The sequence below is a fragment of the Crassostrea angulata genome, chromosome 10, assembly GCF_025612915.1.
Source record: "Crassostrea angulata isolate pt1a10 chromosome 10, ASM2561291v2, whole genome shotgun sequence".
In the NCBI taxonomy this organism is placed as follows: domain Eukaryota; kingdom Metazoa; phylum Mollusca; class Bivalvia; order Ostreida; family Ostreidae; genus Magallana; species Magallana angulata.
Genome location: NC_069120.1, coordinates 12,118,660 through 12,141,433, shown reverse-complemented (window position 1 = coordinate 12,141,433; position 22,774 = coordinate 12,118,660). Strand labels below are relative to the sequence as shown.

The window sequence follows — 22,774 nt, the reverse complement described above, 5'->3', positions numbered from 1 at the left end:
ACATGTTCAGCATATACTATTGCAGATCACGTTTCAGCATGCTTGCTGACTTCATTCTTTGCGCAGAAATTTTTCGAAATAGTAAACATTTGCACATTAAAAGAAACATGTTATAAAATTGACTTACTCGTATTGGCGCTTTTAAGATGGTATAATCGTTTGTTTGCTATTTCATTGATTAATTAAATATTCATCAATAGAAACTATGTACGCAAATTGCTAATTCCCATTAATTTAAGTTTGCCTTCTGTCGTAGATTTGAGAGAGCATGGATAGAGTGTCGGAATGTTAACATACAGACTAACTCTTGTGTAAACATCGCTGATGTCTAAATGTAGAAAATCCGCTAATCCCTTAAGCTCTACCAATTCAGCAAATGTTTGGCATTCAGATCGGTAGTTATGCGGATAGAAGTTGGGTTCTCCGGATTCGCTCTTCAATATTTCATTTACAATTTTATCTTGTCTTCTAGTGGTACACAACAGCAGAGACCATCTTTTTCCCCCCACAAATTGTAGAATTGCAAAGACACAATTTGTATGAAATATATAGAGTATTGCGTCATCAGCTACTGAAGTAGGTTCGATAGTATCATTTGTTCCCCAGGAATTTGAATATTGCTCCATGTTTTTGTAATCCAATTATAGATACCCTTTAAAATGGAGAATAAGAACTCCCTCATTTCCTACTTTAATTTAACGACATTGATATATGCAAGGCTTTAATTGTATTTAAAATTGTCACCTTAAGGAACATTTTTTAAGCTAGAAAGCAATGGCATCATTTGTTGAGAACATCGAGGTTCGTAGAATTTCTTAGTAATTGAATATATACCAATGGTACTTTTAATTTATTTTGTGTTACCATAAACACAAGCTTAATCTGGCGAGTAGCATTTCCACCTATCTTTTAATAAAGATAATGGAATTATACATAATTTTTCATTCTTATAGCAGTGATTGACAGGGATAAACCTTACCAAAATATCTCGTAATCTTTGCCACAAGTCACTAAGCGAAAAGGTATGTAGACATTTATTTTGGCCTTTGATCATTGAGTTTTGCCGTTTGATAGAGAACATTTTACGTTGAAAGTTGGACGACAAAATTCCGTATTTTCCAAGTCAACGAGTGAATTGAAAACGCTGGTAATCGTGTTAAACAGAAGCGGATTAAGAGTGAGAGTTTATTTGATCATAATCATGTCATTAAGATTACATCCGTGCACGTTTGCGCACAAAATAAAAAAAGATTGCATTCGTCTTCTGGCGTTAAGTTAATCTCCGCTCTTGGGCATCAGGTAAATGGTGCACAGACAAAGTGATAATGCACATGAACCTTTTCACTGTTTATTTTACATTGCAAATTGAAATTAATATGTCTGGACTAAAAGTCTACGCGTAATGATTAGATTAAAACGAGGTGTCTGAAAAGGATTCCTATAGAGTTTCTTTGGACGGAATTGTGATAATGATTATCAAAAAGGCATTTTATAACATAAGAAAAATCATTTCTCTTTTAAAACTATCTACTGCTTATATCACTTTTGGATAATTTGTTCAATTAAAGTTTTTCATCTTATAATAGATTTTTCCTCAGATTTATAGCTTTATAATGCTGTGACTTTTATATTGTGAGGACGAACAAAATCTAAAGCTTAGAATATGAATTTGATGAGATATTTTTGCATTAGGTGCGTTAATGTTTATAAACTAAGGTAGTGTCCAGTGTGACATATTTTATTTCTTTAAAAAAATCTGCCATTTAACATATGTAGCAGATTTTATTAAAGAAATAAAACATGTCACAGTGGACGGTACGATTTCCATAGCGAATTGTCATGTAGTACTACAGCGGGCATGGTTTCACTAACAATTTAACTCAAAGTCCTTGCTAAAAGAAACTAGAAGTTTTTAGGAAAATAACGAGTTTTTTAAACTCTTAAAACAAAAGTCAAATGACTACCGGAATATAAGTGTGCAAAATACACGTAAAGTAAGTTTATGAGATTTTTCAATGAATCTTCTCACGCAGTTAGGAACAAAAGAACGGAAGATACTTTGCTGAGGCTGAGTATGTTGCTTTACAGAAAGGAAGCTTGAAGTGGGAGATTTTTGATTGACATAACATCACTTTCAACATTTGTCAGACGGTACCATGATCAGAGGGCTTCAGACGTTATCTGCAGAGAGTGTAAAATAATTCATCTCTGGTTCGCAGAGTTTTTATCGCACCTTGTTTAAGATATCCAGCTGTTATCCCTCTAAGTTCCCATGTATACCTGATTGAAGGCCAGTTAATTCAATGTTGATTTGTATGTTTGCATGTGTTTTCTGCCAGGTTTTACCACATACATCATTTATTAAATTGTTTATTTGCAGGTTTGCACAAATGTTCGTATTATTCATTCAAACGAGCAAACAGGCGAATGTGTTTGCTGGTTTAATGTTCCAGGATTCAAGGTCTTAAGCTATTGGAGTGTTGTTTGGCATCAACAATATGAACAATGAATTAAATCTGTCAATTAAATTAGAAAAGGCCGTGAACAAACTGAGTAAGGTTTCTCTCTCTTTTTCCCATCTGATAAATGGTAACCACCAACCCCTGGGGTCTTAGCAGTCGAAGGGAAAGTCTTGTCAACTGGTACATTCACCGGCTTTCATTGAATTCCCGGACATTTCTCGACACCTGTCAAACGAGCTTCAAAATGAAGTCGGTGAGAGACACGGTAGTAAACTCTGGGTCTTTGATGTAACATTTCTTCCAGAGAATTTCAGATAGTAAAGGTTCCCTAGAAACAAATGGCACAGTGTAATTACAAACATTATCAATGCAGATACGTAGTTTCCACGACTTTCTTTCGTTCAGACATAACCACAACATACTCTTTTGCCTTATCTAAACATATTGAATTTGGTTCACCTACAACAATTACTTGTAATTATAGAAACTCTAGAACTAGCGGCTCAAAATACACATATGTACGCGTGTCAATTGTGGTGATTTGTGTCTAATAACATGTAGTATTAGCGTCAGCGAATTGTCAGCTGTCCTGCCTGACGCCTTGTTCAGAGGGAGAGAACCTCCTTAAGGACATGTGAACCTGACATGAAACTAATTGAATAATTGAAAAAATTGTTTAAACAGACTCTAATCCATTTGTTTTTGTCAAAAAAGACATTTTAAGCATATGTTCGTGAGTTCGTTTCCATGGCAACGACCTTCAAACTTACCCATGTTCAAAAAATTAGAACGACACAAAAAACCTTAAATGCAAATTGAAAATGTCATAAAAGACATATTTACAATTAACTAGAAAACTTTTCTCACCAAAATATTAAAAAGGTTAATAAAATACTCTATTTATCTGAAAATGGATTATAAGAATTCCTTTTATTTAATCCGCTATTTTAGTTTGAATTTCCTCTGACCACTAAAAAAGTGACATTTTTTGACGTGACCCGAGCTAGAAAAATTGCAAAAAATACAATTTCCTATAATTACACTCTTATTTTTTTATGTAATTTTGAAGATATGATAAATAGCAAAAAATTAGTAATCAATAATTGGCATGTTCGTGAATTAGAAAAAAAGATAATAACGTCTGAATTTCCTCTGACCTCTATTGAAATAGATGCTACAAACCCTACATGCTGTTAAAAAAAGTTGTATAATTCAGTTTTAAATGGCGATTTCTTTCAACTAGTTATACTGTGAACCTGCATAAGTTCTTGTCGAACAAAATTAAAGGAGTTGTGTTGTAAATACTACAACTAATTGAATTAAAAAGGCTGAAAATCCGAATTTCCTCTGATCTGACTTTTACAAAAAATCACTCTGCGCGCTTCATGAAAGTCAACACTGCCATAAATGGTAGTATTTCTAAAAACCAATCATATAAAGAGAAAATGATTCTTTAATTTAACAATTTTTTCACTTCCTAAAGAGTTTATTTGAATGGTAATTAACAGAGTGTCATAGTTGTGCATCTGATATAATCAAGAAACTATAGTCTCTGTACACAAAAAAGAAAAACATGCATGAAAACTTTAATACACACAATCTTTATTAAGCCTTTTTTGAAAGATTTAAAATACAATCAAACCAAATAAATCACAGGTTTCATAAAAATCATATACTGATTGTAATTAATTTGAATTTCCTCTATCAATCTTTAAAAGTTTTGTCTGATTTGTAAGGTATTGCATTAAAATGGGTGTCTGAAAATAGGAGAATCTTTCAAATGATTACAGGTATAAAATGAAATTTGATACTTAATCATGATAATTCTTTAAATCATATTATCTGATTGGACTAAACAACACTGCAGATTCTGAAATGATTTATGATTTGTCCTTATGTATATACATGATTGTATGCAATCCTATAATTCCTTTGAACTTTGAACCCTTCCTTGGTCCCCATATTGGTCTCGATGCTATTTATAATGTATGATTGAGACTTTATCAGAATGATTATGCAGGGTAATATATTACAATGGTTCAGCCTCAATTTGAACTAAAATATAGAAAATGTGGAAGGCCACACCAATTAAATTTCTTTTTTATCGGATCCTGCATGCTCGTGTTTAAATAAAACTTTACAAATCATATCATTATGGACCGCCTCAAAATTTTGGCTACAAAAAATAATAATCTTATTATTTTATCGCTAGCCCGCTTGTACCCTTTTCCACTTAATGTCCGACAAGCAAGAAATTATATTGGTGTGGCCTTACTAGGATATGTATATTTTTTTTCATGCAAAAATGATAAAAAAATAGATAAGGATAAGTTATAACAAAAAATATTCTTATTCACAAAAATCATTTCAAAAAATATTAAAAATAAAAATTTTACTCAACGATACATTCATTTTAAACTCATTCAAAAACTCTGTAATTTAGAGGACTGATATTTTCTGTGAGGCTTGTTGTATATAACTGTCATAATGATGATCTCAACTTGATCTACATCAGTAACCTCATCAGGGTTATAAAATAAAACAGACTTCATACAGATAAATGGATGGACAGACAGACACTAATAGACAGAAATGATGATTTGATATACTATGCAATCATCAAATTAAACATAATTATAAACATAAGACATATATTTCAAAAACCAGTTTCTCCACATGAACAGTATATAGCCATTACAAACTTCATTACTGCACTTGGTCAGTATAAACACCTTTTGAATTGATATCTATCAATTGTATTTCTTATAGCATATGCATTATCATAATATATATTCTTTTACAATACTAATTCTTAATTGTATGCATTATATGTCCAAATTATTCATGACTTTTGGAGTTTCAGAAATGGTTTTCAAATCCAAGTAAATGTAATAAATCATAAATGGTAGATTATCACTGGTTTGGTCCAGTTTCATATTTCAGGATATGTTGTGCTGCTTATTAATTGTCTTAATATTATATCATAAATGTTGAAATAAATATTGTCATCCTTAAATTACCAAATAAATGATCCAGGGCATCAATCGGGAAAGGCTTTATCAGGATGAACATAACAGAGACAATAATCTGATTATCAGCTCTTCTCTTCATCACTCATGGTTTCAGTTCTTTACATTAGTCTTATATTTTTCCGCATTGTGTCTTGTATTAGGAATGACCTCGTTAACACATACCAGTGATGTTCTCATCTCTTGGAGGTTTGGAAAGTCTGTATTAAAAAAAAAACCTGATATTACTGGTACTATTACTTATAACATATAAGAAGGACTTATATGAAAAGATGATTGTAGAAAAATATATAAAATTCATATAGGCATATCATGAAAGTGTATGCAACATAGACAGACAGAACCTTATATAAATGGATTATTCTATATAAAAATTTGATATCAGGTGAAACTTGTCAACATTTTATTCTAATCTTGAAAAGTTTAAATTAATGTTACTTAATTTGACAATTTCATATCTTATATAACTGTGTGTATTTAAAAATCTTAGTTTTAATGATTTGAAAATAATGGGAAAAAAATAAGAATTTAACAATAATGAACCCAGCACATGAAATCTAAATATGATGTGAGCAATTCTATCAACCGATAAACCATGATATACTAATTTTTCTTTCAACTGTACTTTGATTTTTACAGTTCAATAAAGGTGAATATCTGCAGTCAGCTGTTCAAATGTTTTCACAGTACAGAGAATCAACATTATCAACATTATCAGTTATTGATAGTGAATAAAAGATTAATTCTTCATGTTATGAACTATACTGGCGTGTGACCAGTTCTCGCCGAGTACCATTTCTCGCCAGTACATTGTGACGTCATTTTATCAACACATAAAATTATAGACGAAAAATGACGTCACAATGTACTGGCGAGAAATGGTACTCGGCGAGAACTGGTCGCACGCCAGTATGTGCTAAAAAAAATCATCAATACAAACATATAACCTATTCCTTACAAATATACTGTTCAAGCTAATGTGCATGAAAGTGTTAGACTAAAAATATTTTGTGAGTAAATGTTGGTAAATAAGCTTGTCATATGCTAGAGTAAACTCAGGGCCCTCTATGCGGTCAACCTTACCATTTATCATCAGATGGTAAATTTCATTTAAGAAAATTCGAACTAAAATTGTGATTATTTTAATTACAAACACTGACTGAATTAACAATGAATAATTTTTATGTTTGAACAAATTAGGATTATTGTGTAGCTATTCTGCATATAGGCTAGGCGATATTGTTTTCACGTGGATAATATACGAGCATAATAATCTGTAACGTTAACATAATACAATATAGCACATGTCATGATAAGACACCTACCATGCTTACTGCTTGCAAATGGCAGGTTTAGATCACAGGGAACTGGTGTATGGTCTCGTCCTTTTTTCCATTCCCTTTTTATGACACCCGACATCAGTTTGTGCTCGCAATATTCGTCATACACTAATAATATCCATCAGTTTTTGTCATTCCGACTTGTTGTTTACATCGAGATTTGGGAAATTACCGGAAATCGGCGCAAGTATGTCGTAAACTTTAAGTTTGTAAATGATTAAAAAAAGTAAAACCTTTTGATGTAAATGTTGATATAAATTATATTTTATGCAAATTCATAAACTTACACATTTTATATCACTGTTTTAAACCTTAAATTAAGCAAATAAACCGTCGATGTGAAATACGATTGCTTGTCGCCAGACGACAGTTCGCGTTGCGCAATGAACTTGTTTTTGTCAGGTTCACATATCCTTAAGGTCCATTGACCCTCTTAAAAGAAAGATAACTCTCATTGATACAAATTACTTTCATTCCTAAATAACGTCACGTTAAAAATCCGACTGTCGTGCAGTCTTCATTAAGTAAAAAAGATTTTATACAAGTATAAAGGGGATTTTAAATTTTTTAACCAGTGCCCAAAGGTCTGTAGAAAACACAAAAACGGGTTAGTAAAACCTAATATCTGTGTTAATGGTATGCATTGGCTCTCAATTTAAATAAGCATCCCACTTTTTTTGGGGGGGGGCAGCTGTATGAAAAACTATTATCTTAACCATAGCACAATTTCAAAACCCAAATTAAGATTATGAATGTTGCCCTCCCACAACCCAAGATCAGAATCGCTAATGTTTGCCTGACCTTACAATAGAAAGCTTATGTATTATAGGATTGTGTCCCAAACTGTCTTCGTAGTTTTCAATGTGAATTGAAAATTAAAAGACATAAAACACATATCTTGATACATTTTGAAGTTTATTAATTTTTTTAATTAATTGGTTTGACCGTGAACTTAAAATCTGACCCACAATAATGCTATTATTTTTTCTACTCAATTATACTCACTTTAAAAGTTAAACTTTTATGTGTTTCAAATTAGAGCTTTAAACGAGTTCCCGTTAAACGATTTCGACCAGCATCCTCATAATCATAATTTTGTATTTTAGTTTACTCACAAATTGATTTAACATTTAATGTTTTAAGTGGGGTCAAAGTAAATTACACATTTACAGATAATAATAATAATATAGACAATTGGTGAAGGTTTGGAAAAATTAAGCACCAGAAAGTTTGATTGATTGATCAAACAAAACTTTGTTGATATAACAGGATCAGTTGACTTTTAACCACACGGATATGTTTCATCGTTGGTAATCCTTCACGTCTAATCTATTAACAGAACTCGAAATACGGACCAAACTTTAAGAAGTTGTTTTCTTCAGCAGAGAGCAATTCGTGGTAATTACCTGATCTATAACAAACTATTGCTAAGCTAAGTAAACACTTTATAATGTACACTTAATGAAATTGTCTTGTCCTTACGTGTCAAATAATATTTCCGATCACTTTTTAAAATCATATTGATGTTTTCTCTCGTCAACTGTCAATATGGTCCTTGAAAATTGTATGAAAACACCTACAAATACCTGTACTATAATTAGTTGGCTCCACTCACTGACGTCACAATGGTTGTCTGCCGGCTGCCCTATTATATTTTTAAACGGTAGTCGTAAACAATATATTTGCACCAAGTACACAGGTTAATTTGAAGCTGATAAATTAAAATCAGTGGACATAAAAGGGTTAGTAAATAGTTATCGTAGACTAGTATAATCAAGTGTTTAATTTTAGAATCACTTTGTTGAAGCACCAATGTTTTACATATAAACCTATCCCAGAGAATGTGTGTTAATTTTAAAGATACCTGCAAGATGTAAAATATTTTAAATTTCTTACAATTTCACTTAAAAGTGGTTTCAGTGAAGGGATTTGCCTTGCTACAGACATATCATGGATATTTGTAAATTGTAGCATGAGAATGTCATTTGTAAAACCTTAAAATAACCCTTAAAATAATCCTCCCGTGTACCCTTAAGTAAAGTGCAGGTAAATTTTACATAAATCAAATGTCCTTTTACGTAAATATATAAAACATTGACTTTCAAAGATAAAGTGAATGTCCAGACTATATAATGTACAAAAAACTGATCATAAATTGATTTCAAAGAATTGACACTGAGAATGGGTATAATTAACATTCAAAAAGTAAAACCAGATAGAGGGAAATAACTATTTATACAGCAAAACATTTAAGTGGGTTGGTTGGGGATATACTTGACATTTCATACGATTAAACATTAAAATTGATGAACTAGGTGTCTAAATGATTTGTTGAAATACAATGAAGATTTTTAATGAGTTGAAATTCTCTCTTAAGACACATGATTTAAGGTAACTTAAAGTGTTTTAGTAACCTTTAAGTCGAAAAACTGTGATATATCAAAGACTTCAGTAATATACCGGTATATTCTTATATAAAACTTGAATGAAATTAAAAGACATTATGTCAATATTTGATACGAACGATGTAGCTTAAAACGATTTTCGTTTACGTACGGGGACAGGGCACGTTAAAGCATTCCACTGTGCAGAGCACAGTTGTACCTTATGTGAAGATGGAACGATGGGAAAAAATCCAGAAATACCAGACGATGTAAAAGGAAGTTTTTTTGTCGGACGAAGAGCGGACACGTAGATAAGTAATTTATCTATACTCTCTGTCACAAACATGACGCAAAAGGGAACACTCATGCTGGATTAGCAAATGTGGGCAGTTAGGTCTAAAACTGGGCTGTCGTACTTTTAATGTTTCTTGGATTGTTTTCGTTTATCACAATGATTCATTTTAGTTGTTATTTGCGAAAACCATGTAAAAACTAGATTCTATCTTCTTTCTTTTTTTTATGGACATTTTTTTATTCCTAAAGTAAGACTATTTTAGTTTCGTTTGTGGTTATCATGTATTTCAAATATCTTTAATATGCACGGTACATCTGTGGGTTCATTTGTATATCTAAAATTGATTAAATTCAATGTGCTAAAATTGTGGTTGTTTGACACTTTTGGCTGTTCATCTCTCAAATACCATGTATTACTGAAAAAGAAGATCGTTAATCCAAAATAATACCGTATATTAGAATGTAATAAAACGCATTGCAACCTCTTGTAGCCAGCTTAGTTTTGTAGATATCTCAAGACCTGTAAAAACATCATTTGATCAATCGTAAATTGGAAAGTTTTGGCTAATGTGCCTCCTATACAGTTAAACTTTCACAAATATACATAACTAAAAATTATTTTAAGACTTTTTTTCTTTTGAAATGGATGCTCGATCTTTTAGAGAGTGATCATGGGACATTGGTGCTGAAATAGGAAATTCTATAGACAAGTGTTTGAAGTCTTGTAAAACTCCTCGCTATGGTAGCTTGCACTGTAAAGTACTATTGGTGCTCTGAAGGATTGAGTATTCAAATTTCTTTAAGGTTGTGTCGGTGTGATGCAATGTTGTCATTTTAATTATTTTTAATCAACGGTTAGTACAATATTCAGTATAATTCAAAAATCATCGATAGGTTATAAATATTAGCTCATTCTGTAAAAAATTCAATTTCTTATTTTTAAAAAGATACCATAGATCTTACGTGGAACAAGATAGGTGTTAAAGAAAAGTTTAGGAATTGCTGAAAGGCAACGCCAGGCAGTCGGACTCTTGTAACTATTGGCAATATGGAAGTGATGCCATGAAAATCATTGGCATCAACACTCAATCATGCATGAAGCTGCACTTCGTTCTGGTAGAATATCAATTCCATATACTATATAGAGATTTTTGCACAATATTATTAAATAGTGTGTCATTTTCTTAAACAAAATAAATATTGTAAAGTAGAATCGAGTGTAGATAAAATCAAGGTATATTTAAGATATTCTGGTGATAACACTGGTACATAGTCAGAGTCAAGAAAAACTGTTATAACAGAATACAAAACAGGTACTCTATTAAAATTTAGATGGTTAGTTAATAAAGATGTTCCGAATTACCTAATGACATTCAAATCTGTTTCGGAGAAAAAGGACTTTAGTGCATTTTCTGGCGTTATTGTTCAACAACCACTTCCATGTCAAAATCTGACAGATATAAGAATATGTATTTTACATTAGAATCCTGAGATAACTAAAGTACAGGTTATTTTAGAGTACAGAGAACACATCGCATGTCTCTGTTTATCTGCAATTTTTGCATTTTGGTAATGCTTTCCATTTTACAATTTTGTTGATCAAATTATAAAGCTTTCTTTACAAAGAGGTACAAAGTGTGTTGTAGAAAATACAGGCAAGTGTGGGAGTAAATCAGTGGAAACAATGGGAAAACACTTAAAGTGAGCGAAAAATATGCAGTATCAAATAGAAAGAGGAACAACCCCGTCAAGCAACCTAACGCTTCAACCGTTATGGAGAAAATGTCCATATTAAATGAACTTTATAATGACTACCGTGTATTGCACAGTAGCTACCTGTTTATATTATAGGACTGTCTGTATTTAAAAATAAAATTTCTATGATTCGAGATGGATGTGTATTTGCAAGTGGAATAAAAACCCCACAAACTTTTTGCATTTGATTTATTAGGACAGAATCAGTTATCACGTTATTTAATCAACTGCTCTTCGCGTACTTTAATATTAACCTCTTCTCCTGCTCCCTTGTTTTCCTTTGGATCCTCCTCTGCTTCCCCTTCCCCTCCCAGGCATACAGCAGTAATACGACCCACACAATAAGGGGTCATCCCAGTCCAAGTGCTCTCCTGGAAAACATTTTGGTCTACACCATCCGATACCTCTCCCACAGGCGTGGTTGTCTTTGTCAGACACTCTTTCAGCTAAGAATAAAGATATAAAGATAATGTACAGGTACATTTGTAGCTGTGATTTTAGATTTCTTTTCAACACCTAAATATTTTGTTTTTGTTTACCGTTATTTTAGTCAATGAAAGATAAAAATACAACATGAGAGGAGTTAACTAAATACCACGAAAACGGTTCTCTTTTTGATAATACATGCTATATTTCAGAAAACTTATTGTTTCAACAGGTTAGGAGCCAACATAAGAGAGTTACTCTTTCGTAAGCTTTAAGATTTTTCGTAACAGACCTGTAGGCATGTTCACGAAAGTATCTTAAGATTCGTCTTAAGACATGTCCTAAGACATATCTTAAGACGAATCTTATGACCAATCTGAGACATATCTTAGGATGTTTCTCGAAGCTATCTCAGACGAGTCCTAATTTAAGACATCTTAATTTCAGTTTGTATGTATCCTTACAAGAAAAACAGTTTAAAACGGAATGTATTTTTTCAATCAGAAAACATAATATGGGTACATATATCATAAATAGAGTAAATAAAATCGTCTTAATAAATTATTTATATTTTCACATAAGTATTATATAAACTGTGCAGTGTGTTGAGCATTTTGTCGTTATTGATTTACGGTATAAGCGTTGTAACGAAGCGGGGGAGGGGGTGTTAAAAGAATAATACATGTACACACACACACACAGAGAGAGAGAGAGAGAGAGAGAGAGAGAGAGAGAGAGAGAGAGAGAGAGAGAGAGAGAGAGAGAGAGATTTCTTGTGAAACATTCACTACATTATTGTTCTTTTGGATTTTTTATCTGCCTTTAATCCAATAAATGTAAGTGATTGTCTTCAATATTATGGAATTTTAACATGTAGATAAATACTTTTAGGAAAAGCTAATGTATGTAAATGAATGGTTCACACAGCAGTCAACATACGCTTGTAAAAGCACGTGTACCTTGTTCATGTTTTTATATGATCAGCTAATGATATTGGTAATTGGTTTTAATTCGCGCCAGTCTTAAATCATCCGTGCGTCCAGTTCTGTCCAGTGCCTATTCATTACATTATACATGTTAAGCGAGTATTGTATTGTTTATTACCAAGAACCATACGATTCATAGGTTTAACATATATACATAAGTGAACAAACATATGAAAACATTTTTAAAAAACAAAAAAAAGAAAGACCCTCATAATCTTGTATTAGACTGCGTGAACCATAGCCATGGCATCAAGAAAAAGAAATACTAACTTTTTTGTTCTGAGACTGAAATTCAAATCATTCTCAAAGAAGTGGAGAAATGCAGAGGAGTCTTGTTTTCGAAACTTTCGACGGTAACGACAAACAACACAAAAAAGCGAGTATGAGAGGCAATTTGCGAAAAAGTCAATTCCTGCAACTCCTCCGGACATGCCAGGAATGTGGATGAGATACGAAAAAAATGGACAACATACATGTCCGAAACAAAGAAAAAAGCAGCAAAACAAAGAAGAGAGCTAAAAAAAGACTGAAGGAGGACCGCCGCCGGCTGATCTGACGCTTCTTGAGGAGTCGGTGATAGGTATAATTGGGGACACGCCCATTGACGGAATTCCTGGGGGTATTGATGTTGGAGTGGAGACAGAACTCGGTACCGCAATGTATGTATGTTGTAATAGGCGACGGCAATTTTTACTAGTTAAGACACCTGTTAGGATGTCTTAAAGTTAAGATATTTTTAAGACATGTCCTAAAATAGGACGGCTTCAAGAAATTGACTTAGGACTAAGACGTGTCCTAAGTGATGTCTGAGACATATCTTAGTCTTAAGATAGCTTCGTGAACATGCCCACTGGATCGCAAAGGATAATATTCTCGTACAAGTCCCACAATGTGACTGCACATACCTTTCTTAATAGCATACCTTGTGACAGCATAAATACCATACGCTGCCACAAGGGCTAGAAACAATGGAGCACCCACAGTCATTCCAGCATAGGACGCCAGGGGCAGTAGGGCTCCTACTTGGCGTTTCTTTCTAGTATCTTTCACTTCCTCCAAAGTTTCGGCCAAGATCGGTGCAGGTGAGATCAAAAGGACAATGAAGAAGAAGCAGAAAAATGATTTCCTCTTCATGATAGTCGTCTAGTACAAAATGTTATGGTAAAGGTAACTTACAGTTCAAAGATGATTGGCGTATTGCAATTCCCATTTAAATCAAAGATTTCTATTTGTGGATTTTTTTTTTGGCAAATTTTTGTTATCCTCAATTTGCGTATTGTTTACAACTTCTTCATAGAAATGTGAGTTTTGACCGTTTCATCTACATCGATTATTTAAAACTACTGTATTGAAGGTTACAAGTGGAGCATAATTACATGTATATTACATGTACAATAAACATCACATTTCTTTGCTGCATTTGTTGCTTTCTACACAAGAAGTAAAGTATAAATCGTAATAAACTTTTGCATTTAGTTATAACTGATGTGATAATGATTTTTTTATAAACTTAAGGATGCCGATTTGGGTTTTGTTTTTTGCGGAAAAACTACAATAGATAACTATTTATCTTTAGCCAATTTGTAATTTCAACCAACTCTAGTTTATTTGCAAAGTTTCAAGAAAATCGACCGTCTGGTTCTTTTTAGGGACTATCTCAAAGTAGAAGTACATTTACTATAGGAATATACAGGAAACTGTCATTTTCCGCACATCAAAGCAGATTGAATCAAAGTACTGAGAGTACTGAAAGACGGAGTCTTGAAAGTTTGAATTTGTAATTGTCCTGGATTTTCTCGAATATGCTTCCAAAATTTATGAGTTTGAATTAGTTGCAACAATCTATGTTAATTCGGCTTTTTTGCAATTGTCTGATACTTTGTCTAAATTTTACTCAATCCCGGCCTTTATAATTGTAGAAAATTGACACAACAGTATATTATGTAAAATAAGACCCCAAAGAAAAATTTTAAAAATTACTACTAACGGGGAAAATCAAACAACTATATCAAAGAAGATAATTTTAATCATTAGATTTATTCAATTTTGTGATCCAAGGGAAAATCCACAAGTCGGACGGTATCCGTAATAAAAGTTTTATGAAAACCCCGAAAACTCTAAAACTGCTGAATTAACAAACAAAGTGAACATTTGTATACCGATAACAAACACAGGCACCTGACGTTAGATAATTTTTTTTACAATAAGATTCTAAGAATTTTGACAATAAAAAGATTTGTCACGGTCGCCATTTTGATTTTTAAGACTAACTTTTCTGTCACGATTTTCTTCATTTGCGATTCATGCAAAATTAATAGGTAAAAATAAATCCGTTCACCACTTACTACTTTTTTGTGTAAACTCGTGAATCACCCACACGAATTACGATACAACCGTTCCTTTCATTAAAAATCATACTCCGAAAATCAGAGACAAAAATAACAGAGATTGTCAACTCCGCCATTAGCGTGTAAATGTTACGGGACCAACCTTCCTTTGAGAACTACAAGTGCAACAGCAATCTTGTATAAGTCATTAAATTTGAACCTGATAGTGAACATGAACATGAACCTGTAAATATTTTAAGCATGTTTTATCTATGAAATATTTACAAAACCTCTTTATTTAGTTTTTAAATTACCTTTTTAACTTTTCACAAAATAATGGTAATGCATTACTTTACTCATGTAATGGTAAAGTAATGCATTACTTCAAGAGAATTAAGTAATGGTAATGGTAATTTAATGCCCTAATTCATGAAGTAATAGTTATGTAATGCATTATTTTACAATGTAATTCACCCCAAGCCTGATTCCAACTAAGCGGGAAAACATGAACATTAACATTCAACTTGGTTCGTAAATCGATAAGAATGTATATATTATATGATGTATAAGTCTTCCAAAATGTATAACCTATTATAGATTTTGTTTACAATGCATTGTTTAAAATTCAAATTCAGTTTTATCAACTAAAGAGCCAACGAACGAGAAGGCAAATTCAGACTTGTTTTTATTTTCTTTGTACAAAATTCCTTTCGAGACGAACAGCAGTCATACCGCATGTCGACTGGAAGCCAATGAAACACCTATTTAATTTGTAAAACATCTGTGTATAACCCGTCCCGATTTTAACTTCGGCTTGCGCATGAAGTTTGATAGTATTAAGGTGAAAGACTGTCAAAATAAAATTCACAACTTTTCAAAAATTGCACATTGCATTTGGGAACTTTAATTTCGATTCCACCATCAACCTCTTCTATTGATTAATGAGCTCGTACACCAACTGAATCGTCAACGGCGCTGTGCATTCAGTTACGTAACTCATTCCACATTTTAACCCGAGCAAGAATATTTTGATCAATAAAACTATTTGTTTATTTTCTAAATAGAATTTTGTTTATACACAGAGGACTTAAAAGATTTAATGCGTGTTTTTATAATACATATCTACTGAAATGCATGAAAACTTTCTGCACTATTTTCTTACGCGTAGACTCAATTCATGTGTTCTACGCGTGCCTTCCGGTTTGAGACATCGGCTGACAGTAAACCAATAGACGGGGTCACGTGACCCCGTCTAAAAATACTACAATAGGTTTTTTCTCAAATTGTTCTATATAGTGTAGCGGATAGTGGATGGAATATTTCACTTATGGATACAAGCACCAAATTTTGCATGAAGGTTCCTTGAACATTACTTGATCAAAAAATATCGTTGGCCATTCAAGTTTTGGTCATTTTCAAGATGGCCGCCTCTTATTTCAAAATGGCGTCTTTTTTCCATAATGTTTTCATGATATTTTAAATATTTCTGGGTAATGTTTTTATTTTCTGTGAAATTATGAAGAAGAATTTGTTGTATGATATAATTTGATGTTCATTTCATATATGAACACTATGCGCATGCGTTTAAAAAGATGCTGCAGCTCATTTTTGAATGTACATGATCTAATCGTCTAAGCAGTTGCACTGTAAAGAGCAGTGGAAAATAATTCGGACTTGAAACATTTGCATTCCCCAGAACAACTAATATTACATCAACATTTCAGTAGTTCTTAACATGAAGCCGCCATTGGTGGTAAGGATGTCCAGTGTGAAATCTGAAAACCGTAATCTTTATCCCAACCCCTCTGGAAGGGGATGCTGTGAGTTTTGTCATTTGTATAGTGACTGACCCAATGTATGTTTAGCTTGCAATACAGATCTCTTAATATGATCTACAAGAGCAGCTTCTGAGGGATCGAGGGATGCTATTGTATGGACGCTGCTTACGAGCAAAGAGGTCAAGGCGCGTGTCATTTACTCTATTGGCAGTGCTAGACCGAACGTACATGATGTGTACAAATTGATTATATGTCCTGTCACACAGTCACAAGGAGAACTTAAGAATCCGAATACCTCTGCAACGCTCTCAACACATTTCAGCCTGCCATGCTGTCATTTTACATGTCCCATCAAATTCGGTCTCTGTATCACAATCCGTGAATGCATGAAAGAATTAAAGTGCTTTTGATCTTGGACCCACTGATCAAACATTATCATGAATTGGTATCGATCGCAAATTCCTGCCCTTTCACCCATAACTCATCAACTTTCAAATCATCAAAAACTCCCACACCAATAACAACAACAATCTGTATCCGAACTTGATTTGATACTACCCAAGGCTGCATGATTTGTATGTAGGAACATACAAGTGTCAGCTTCTTCATGGTTTCAAGATGATACAAAGTATGTTTCTATAGCTCTGTTACTGACAACATTTTTTCCTTTGTTACAACTATAGTAGTTTCTGTCGTTATAGTTAAAGATACGATTTTGTTGGCTAAAAACCCAATAGTTCAGTTTTTTCTCTATACACCGAAGAAAAGAGTTCCAAGTCTACTGTTTCCAGTTACCTACCCTCTAGATTCTTTGACAGTTAGCAATATCGCATCATCACCTTTTACAATTACACTGTTCTGCTCATGGGCTTGTGCAATGGCTATTCTTGAAAAATTCAGTGCTTCAGTTTTTCTAATGGTAAAGTTTCCAAACAAAAAGCTGATTCTTCAAAGACATAGTTAGCAAATTTAGAAGATAACTGTATCCTGTTATCTAGACTTTTATTTCCTGTCAGAGCAATGTGATTTCAAGAATTTTTTGAATATGAAACCAGAAATTCCCCCCTCGCTCTCTCAAAATGTTTTTTTTCGAATACTGGTGTGAAATCTCAGTCGATGCCTATTTTGGAAGCTAGTCAAGTATTATAACAAGTGAGGGAACAGTGTACCGACAGTTCCCTCACTTGTTATTGACGGCCCATCATTATAGTCAATTCAAAACAACCGAACAATGTCAAACATTTGATAACTATGCCAATGACATTATCCTAGCGCACTTCGCTTGTGCAAGGCTATTGTCTTCGATGTTTACAAAGATGATAACCATAAAGGTGAAAGTAGAAGAAAACGAGGCATAAGATCTAGACGGAAGATAACTAGAAACACTAGACCGCCAAACTCTTGGAACACTTTTTTTCCGGTGTAACGAGAACAAAACAAGACCATCTGGATTTAAGCAGACCAAATCGTATCTGCTACTATTACCACAGAAATTACTATAGTTGTAACAAAGGAAAAAATGCAAATGCAAAACATGCAGCCTTGGGTACTATCAATTCAATCATCACAGTAAGTTCGGATACAGATTGTTGTTGCTATTGGTGTGGTTGTTTTTGATGATTAAAAAGTTGATGAGTTATGGGTGACATTTGGAAAGGGCAAGGATTTGCGATGGATACCAGTTCATGACATTGTTTGATCACTGATTCCAAGATGAAAGCATTGTCATTCTTTCATACATTCACGGACTGGGATACAGAGTTCGCATTTTTTTGAGACAGGTAAAATGGCAGAATGGCAGGCTGAAATGTGTTTGAGAACGTAACAGAGGTACTCAGATTCTTAAGTTCTCCTTGTGACAGTGTGACAAAACATATAATTAATAAACTAGAAGAATTTGTACACATCATGTACGTTCGGTCTAGCACTTCCAATACAGTAAATGACACGCGCATTGGCCTCTTTGCTCGTAAGCAGCCTCCATACAATGGCATCCCTCGATCCCCCAAGAGCTGCTCTTGTAGAGCATATTAAGAGATCTGTATTGCAAGCTGGACATACTATCATCGTGTGAAATGTTCCCCTTGGACATGGACATGACACATTTTCCCTGTCACTGGCGTTGAGTGACTTTGATCTGGACACCCTTAATTGACTCACAGTTTATCTGAGTAATCCGTTAATTGAAGTAACTCTATTATTCTCTTTTGTTAAAATGTTTTGTTATCTATATGTAATTGTTGGATATGTTTAATTATTCGGCAGTTGGAGAGCGACGGTCAAGGCGATCGTCCACCGACTCCCGATATCGCGGAATATTGAAATAAGTTGCGGAGTTTTTATAAATCTTGTAAAACGAATACCGACCGACTTGTGCATTTTCCGTGGGTCACAATACATTGGGTCAGTTACTATGTAAGTAAAAAACCACAGCATCCCCTTCCAGATAGGGTTAGGAGAAGATTGCGGTTTTTCGGTTTCACACGGGACATCCTTACCATCAATTGCGACTTCATGTCAAAAACTACTGAAATGTTCATGTATATATTGCTAACTGTCAAAGAATCTAGAGGGTAGGTAACTGGAAACAGTAGACTTGGAACTCTTTTCTTCGGTGTATAGAGAAAAAACTGAACTATTGGGTTTTTAGCCAACAAAATCGTATCTTTAACTATAACGACAGAAACTACTATAGTTGTAACAAAGGAAAAAATGTTGTCAGTAACAGAGCTATAGAAACATACTTTGTATCATCTTGAAACCATGAAGAAGCTGACACTTGTATGTTCCTACATACAAATCATGCAGCCTTGGGTAGTATCAAATCAAGTTCGGATACAGATTGTTGTTGTTATTGGTGTGGGAGTTTTTGATGATTTGAAAGTTGATGAGTTATGGGTGAAAGGGCAGGAATTTGCGATCGATACCAATTCATGATTATGTTTGATCAGTGGGTCCAAGATCAAAAGCACTTTAATTCTTTCATGCATTCACGGATTGTGATACAGAGACCGAATTTGATGGGACATGTAAAATGACAGCATGGCAGGCTGAAATGTGTTGAGAGCGTTGCAGAGGTATTCGGATTCTTAAGTTCTCCTTGTGACTGTGTGACAGGACATATAATCAATTTGTACACATCATGTACGTTCGGTCTAGCACTGCCAATAGAGTAAATGACACGCGCCTTGACCTCTTTGCTCGTAAGCAGCGTCCATACAATAGCATCCCTCGATCCCTCAGAAGCTGCTCTTGTAGATCATATTAAGAGATCTGTATTGCAAGCTAAACATACATTGGGTCAGTCACTATACAAATGACAAAACTCACAGCATCCCCTTCCAGAGGGGTTGGGATAAAGATTACGGTTTTCAGATTTCACACTGGACATCCTTACCACCAATGGCGGCTTCATGTTAAGAACTACTGAAATGTTGATGTAATATTAGTTGTTCTGGGGAATGCAAATGTTTCAAGTCCGAATTATTTTCCACTGCTCTTTACAGTGCAACTGCTTAGACGATTAGATCATGTACATTCAAAAATGAGCTGCAGCATCTTTTTAAACGCATGCGCATAGTGTTCATATATGAAATGAACATCAAATTATATCATACAACAAATTCTTCTTCATAATTTCACAGAAAATAAAAACATTACCCAGAAATATTTAAAATATCATGAAAACATTATGGAAAAAAGACGCCATTTTGAAATAAGAGGCGGCCATCTTGAAAATGACCAAAACTTGAATGGCCAACGATATTTTTTGATCAAGTAATGTTCAAGGAACCTTCATGCAAAATTTGGTGCTTGTATCCACAAGTGAAATATCTTGCTGAAATATTGACCTAAGCCGCTACACTAATATGATTAGTAAAATCATTTTCTAACTTATATGTAAAAAATACTAAATTCTACCGTCTGGTTTTTAGTGGGAGCCATCTCAAAATATTAAAATGCATCAAATTTTGCTATATATTTAGATCATTACGAATGAAGATTGGTAAAATGGATTCATTAAAAAAAAAAATAAGAAAAATGTCCTCGAGGATAACATCATTCTGTATCTAAAATTTCAACGGCGTACAATTTTTACTATTTCTTTTATGTTATTTCTTATAACGTACCCCTATAAAGCGCCATTTTATCATAACGTCAGAGAAGCGCAATGGCAACGCTTCCGTACTCCACAACGGAAAATCATTTAAAAAATGAAAATTTCCTTAAAAACTATAAATATTTTTATCTGTTTTCTATTTATTGTGTTCAATTTTAAAAAATCGAAAAAAAGAAGTATAAATCAATATGAGTTTTATTTAGTTAACAAACAATCGGATGTTTTTTGTAATTTGCACCGAAAATGGAACTAACAGGATGCACCTGTAGGAACTGATTAAACCTAGTTTGATGCTGCCATCTAACCGTCCATTTGTCAATTATCTTACTGATTAGATCTTATCAAAAAAATATTGATTATGTAAAAATTAGATTATTGTATGAATATTAAATTTGTCGGCTTTATAAAAAAGAATTTACCTTTAACCGACTGTTTGTAAGTTTACGATCTTATATTATCTTATTAAAACGTCGGAACAAAAAGGGGAAATTGGTTAATAGTCGCGGGCATTAAGTTTCGTGGATTATGGGAAAACCACAGTATTCAGCTACGTTTGCTTTTAAAGCTAAATTAGATACTTGAAAAAAGTAATTTATATAATTACCTTTACTGATGTGCTACTCAAGTTCCCTGCTTCAAATAATCAATTTGAATAATGAAACTTTACTTTATATAATGTGTTTATAATATGTATGTTGACTTTGATTAATGTATTATGCACCAGGACTGTATTGTCCTTGCATTAATCTCAAAATTATTAATTATACAGCCCTTCTATCCATTCACGTGAATAACCCCAGGGTGTTTATATAATTTATAAACAGAACGCTCAATGAACTGACTATTTTTTATCAGCCATTATCATATTCCATTTGGTTGTTTGTGTGTGAATATAATCCGAAACAAACCCATTACCATATCTATATTTTAAAAAGACGAATTTTCAGCTTTAATGTTTCTATATCCATCTTCTTTGGATTTTTCTGATTTTTAAATTTGTTTTCAATTTTATAAACAATTCACAGAAATTTAAATCAACTGTACAAGGTTTGCGGCCAAATCGCATTTTTAAAGAATTGTACCAAAGTTACATGCATTTTTGTTCACTAAGGTAATTTTTTTCTTATAAAATTCAAATGATTTTGCCGGAACTTTTCATAACTACAAAAAGTGAAAGTTAATGATTTCAAATTGTCATTCTAATGAAATGTAAATAATTTAGTGAAAATATGTACATTTTGTATGTGACTAACATGGGGATTATTAATGCTGAAAATGTTCGAAAGTAATGTCACTATTTATATTATGATTCGTTTCTAGTTATATCTAATAAACTATTTTAAAACAAAATAAAATGCAACAAAAGTCAAAATTTGGACTACTATAATGTAAACGAAAACATCTTATTTGAAACCTTCCGAAGTCCACCGATTTTAGGAAAACCTAATCTAAGGATATGAGCAATGTGGTGTTTTTAAAACACTATTTAAAACAATTAAAACCATAAGTTGAAGACTTTCTTTGTTTTTGTAAAAATAGATAAAATGATTGTGTATTGTTGCTTTTTCATAATAAACTACAAAACTCTGCGAATTAAAAAAATGAAATCAACCATTACGTCATTTGACGTAATATCTGAAATAAAGGGAAGTTGGTGTTACGTGAAATTGAAAATACTAGTAATCAGCTTTCAAATATTTTTAAATATTGTTGAAAATATTAATATGACATTATCAGTATTTTTTGGCCAGCAGTCATGTGTTCTTTGTAAATACAGACACAACCAATAAAATTAATTTCTTTCATTCTTTTCGCTTCTTTTAGACTCATATTTGCAAATACACATAATTATTAGAAAAAGAATGGTAAGTAT

The 22,774-nt window shown here is 33.0% G+C and overlaps 1 protein-coding gene and 1 long non-coding RNA gene across 3 annotated transcripts; both read right to left on the bottom strand.

Annotated features, from left to right (window-relative positions):
* Positions 1–1,163: 1,163 nt before the first annotated feature.
* On the bottom strand, positions 1,164–21,540 carry LOC128167865 (big defensin-like). 2 transcript variants are annotated; one of them, XM_052833810.1, is made up of 4 exons: positions 21,506–21,540; positions 13,582–13,819; positions 11,519–11,710; positions 1,164–2,790 (listed from the first exon to the last, which is right to left on the bottom strand). In XM_052833810.1, the coding sequence occupies exons 2-4, from the start codon at positions 13,808–13,810 to the stop codon at positions 2,702–2,704; spliced, it is 510 nt and encodes a 169-aa protein (XP_052689770.1). In that variant the 5' UTR covers positions 13,811–13,819; positions 21,506–21,540; the 3' UTR covers positions 1,164–2,701. The 2 variants fall into 2 exon arrangements, with proteins under 2 accessions (XP_052689770.1, XP_052689771.1); XM_052833811.1 differs by having other exon boundaries at positions 2,702–2,790; positions 11,507–11,710.
* Positions 4,043–7,230, bottom strand: LOC128167866 (uncharacterized). Its single transcript, XR_008241268.1, has 2 exons — positions 6,817–7,230; positions 4,043–5,691 (listed from the first exon to the last, which is right to left on the bottom strand). It is a non-coding gene; the product is annotated as an uncharacterized LOC128167866 (long non-coding RNA).
* Positions 21,541–22,774: the final 1,234 nt, after the last annotated feature.

Excerpts from the sequence above, each read along its gene's own strand:
- LOC128167865 (XM_052833810.1), bottom strand. The coding sequence starts at position 13,810 with ATGAAGAGGAAATCATTTTTCTGCTTCTTCTTCATTGTCCTTTTGATC. Across the intron at positions 11,711-13,581 it reads AAGGTATGCTATTAAGAAAG|CTGAAAGAGTGTCTGACAAA; the intron begins GTATGTGCAGTC and ends CTTTATTCTTAG. Across the intron at positions 2,791-11,518 it reads ACAAGGGAGCAGGAGAAGAG|GGAACCTTTACTATCTGAAA; the intron begins GTTAATATTAAA and ends ATTTGTTTCTAG.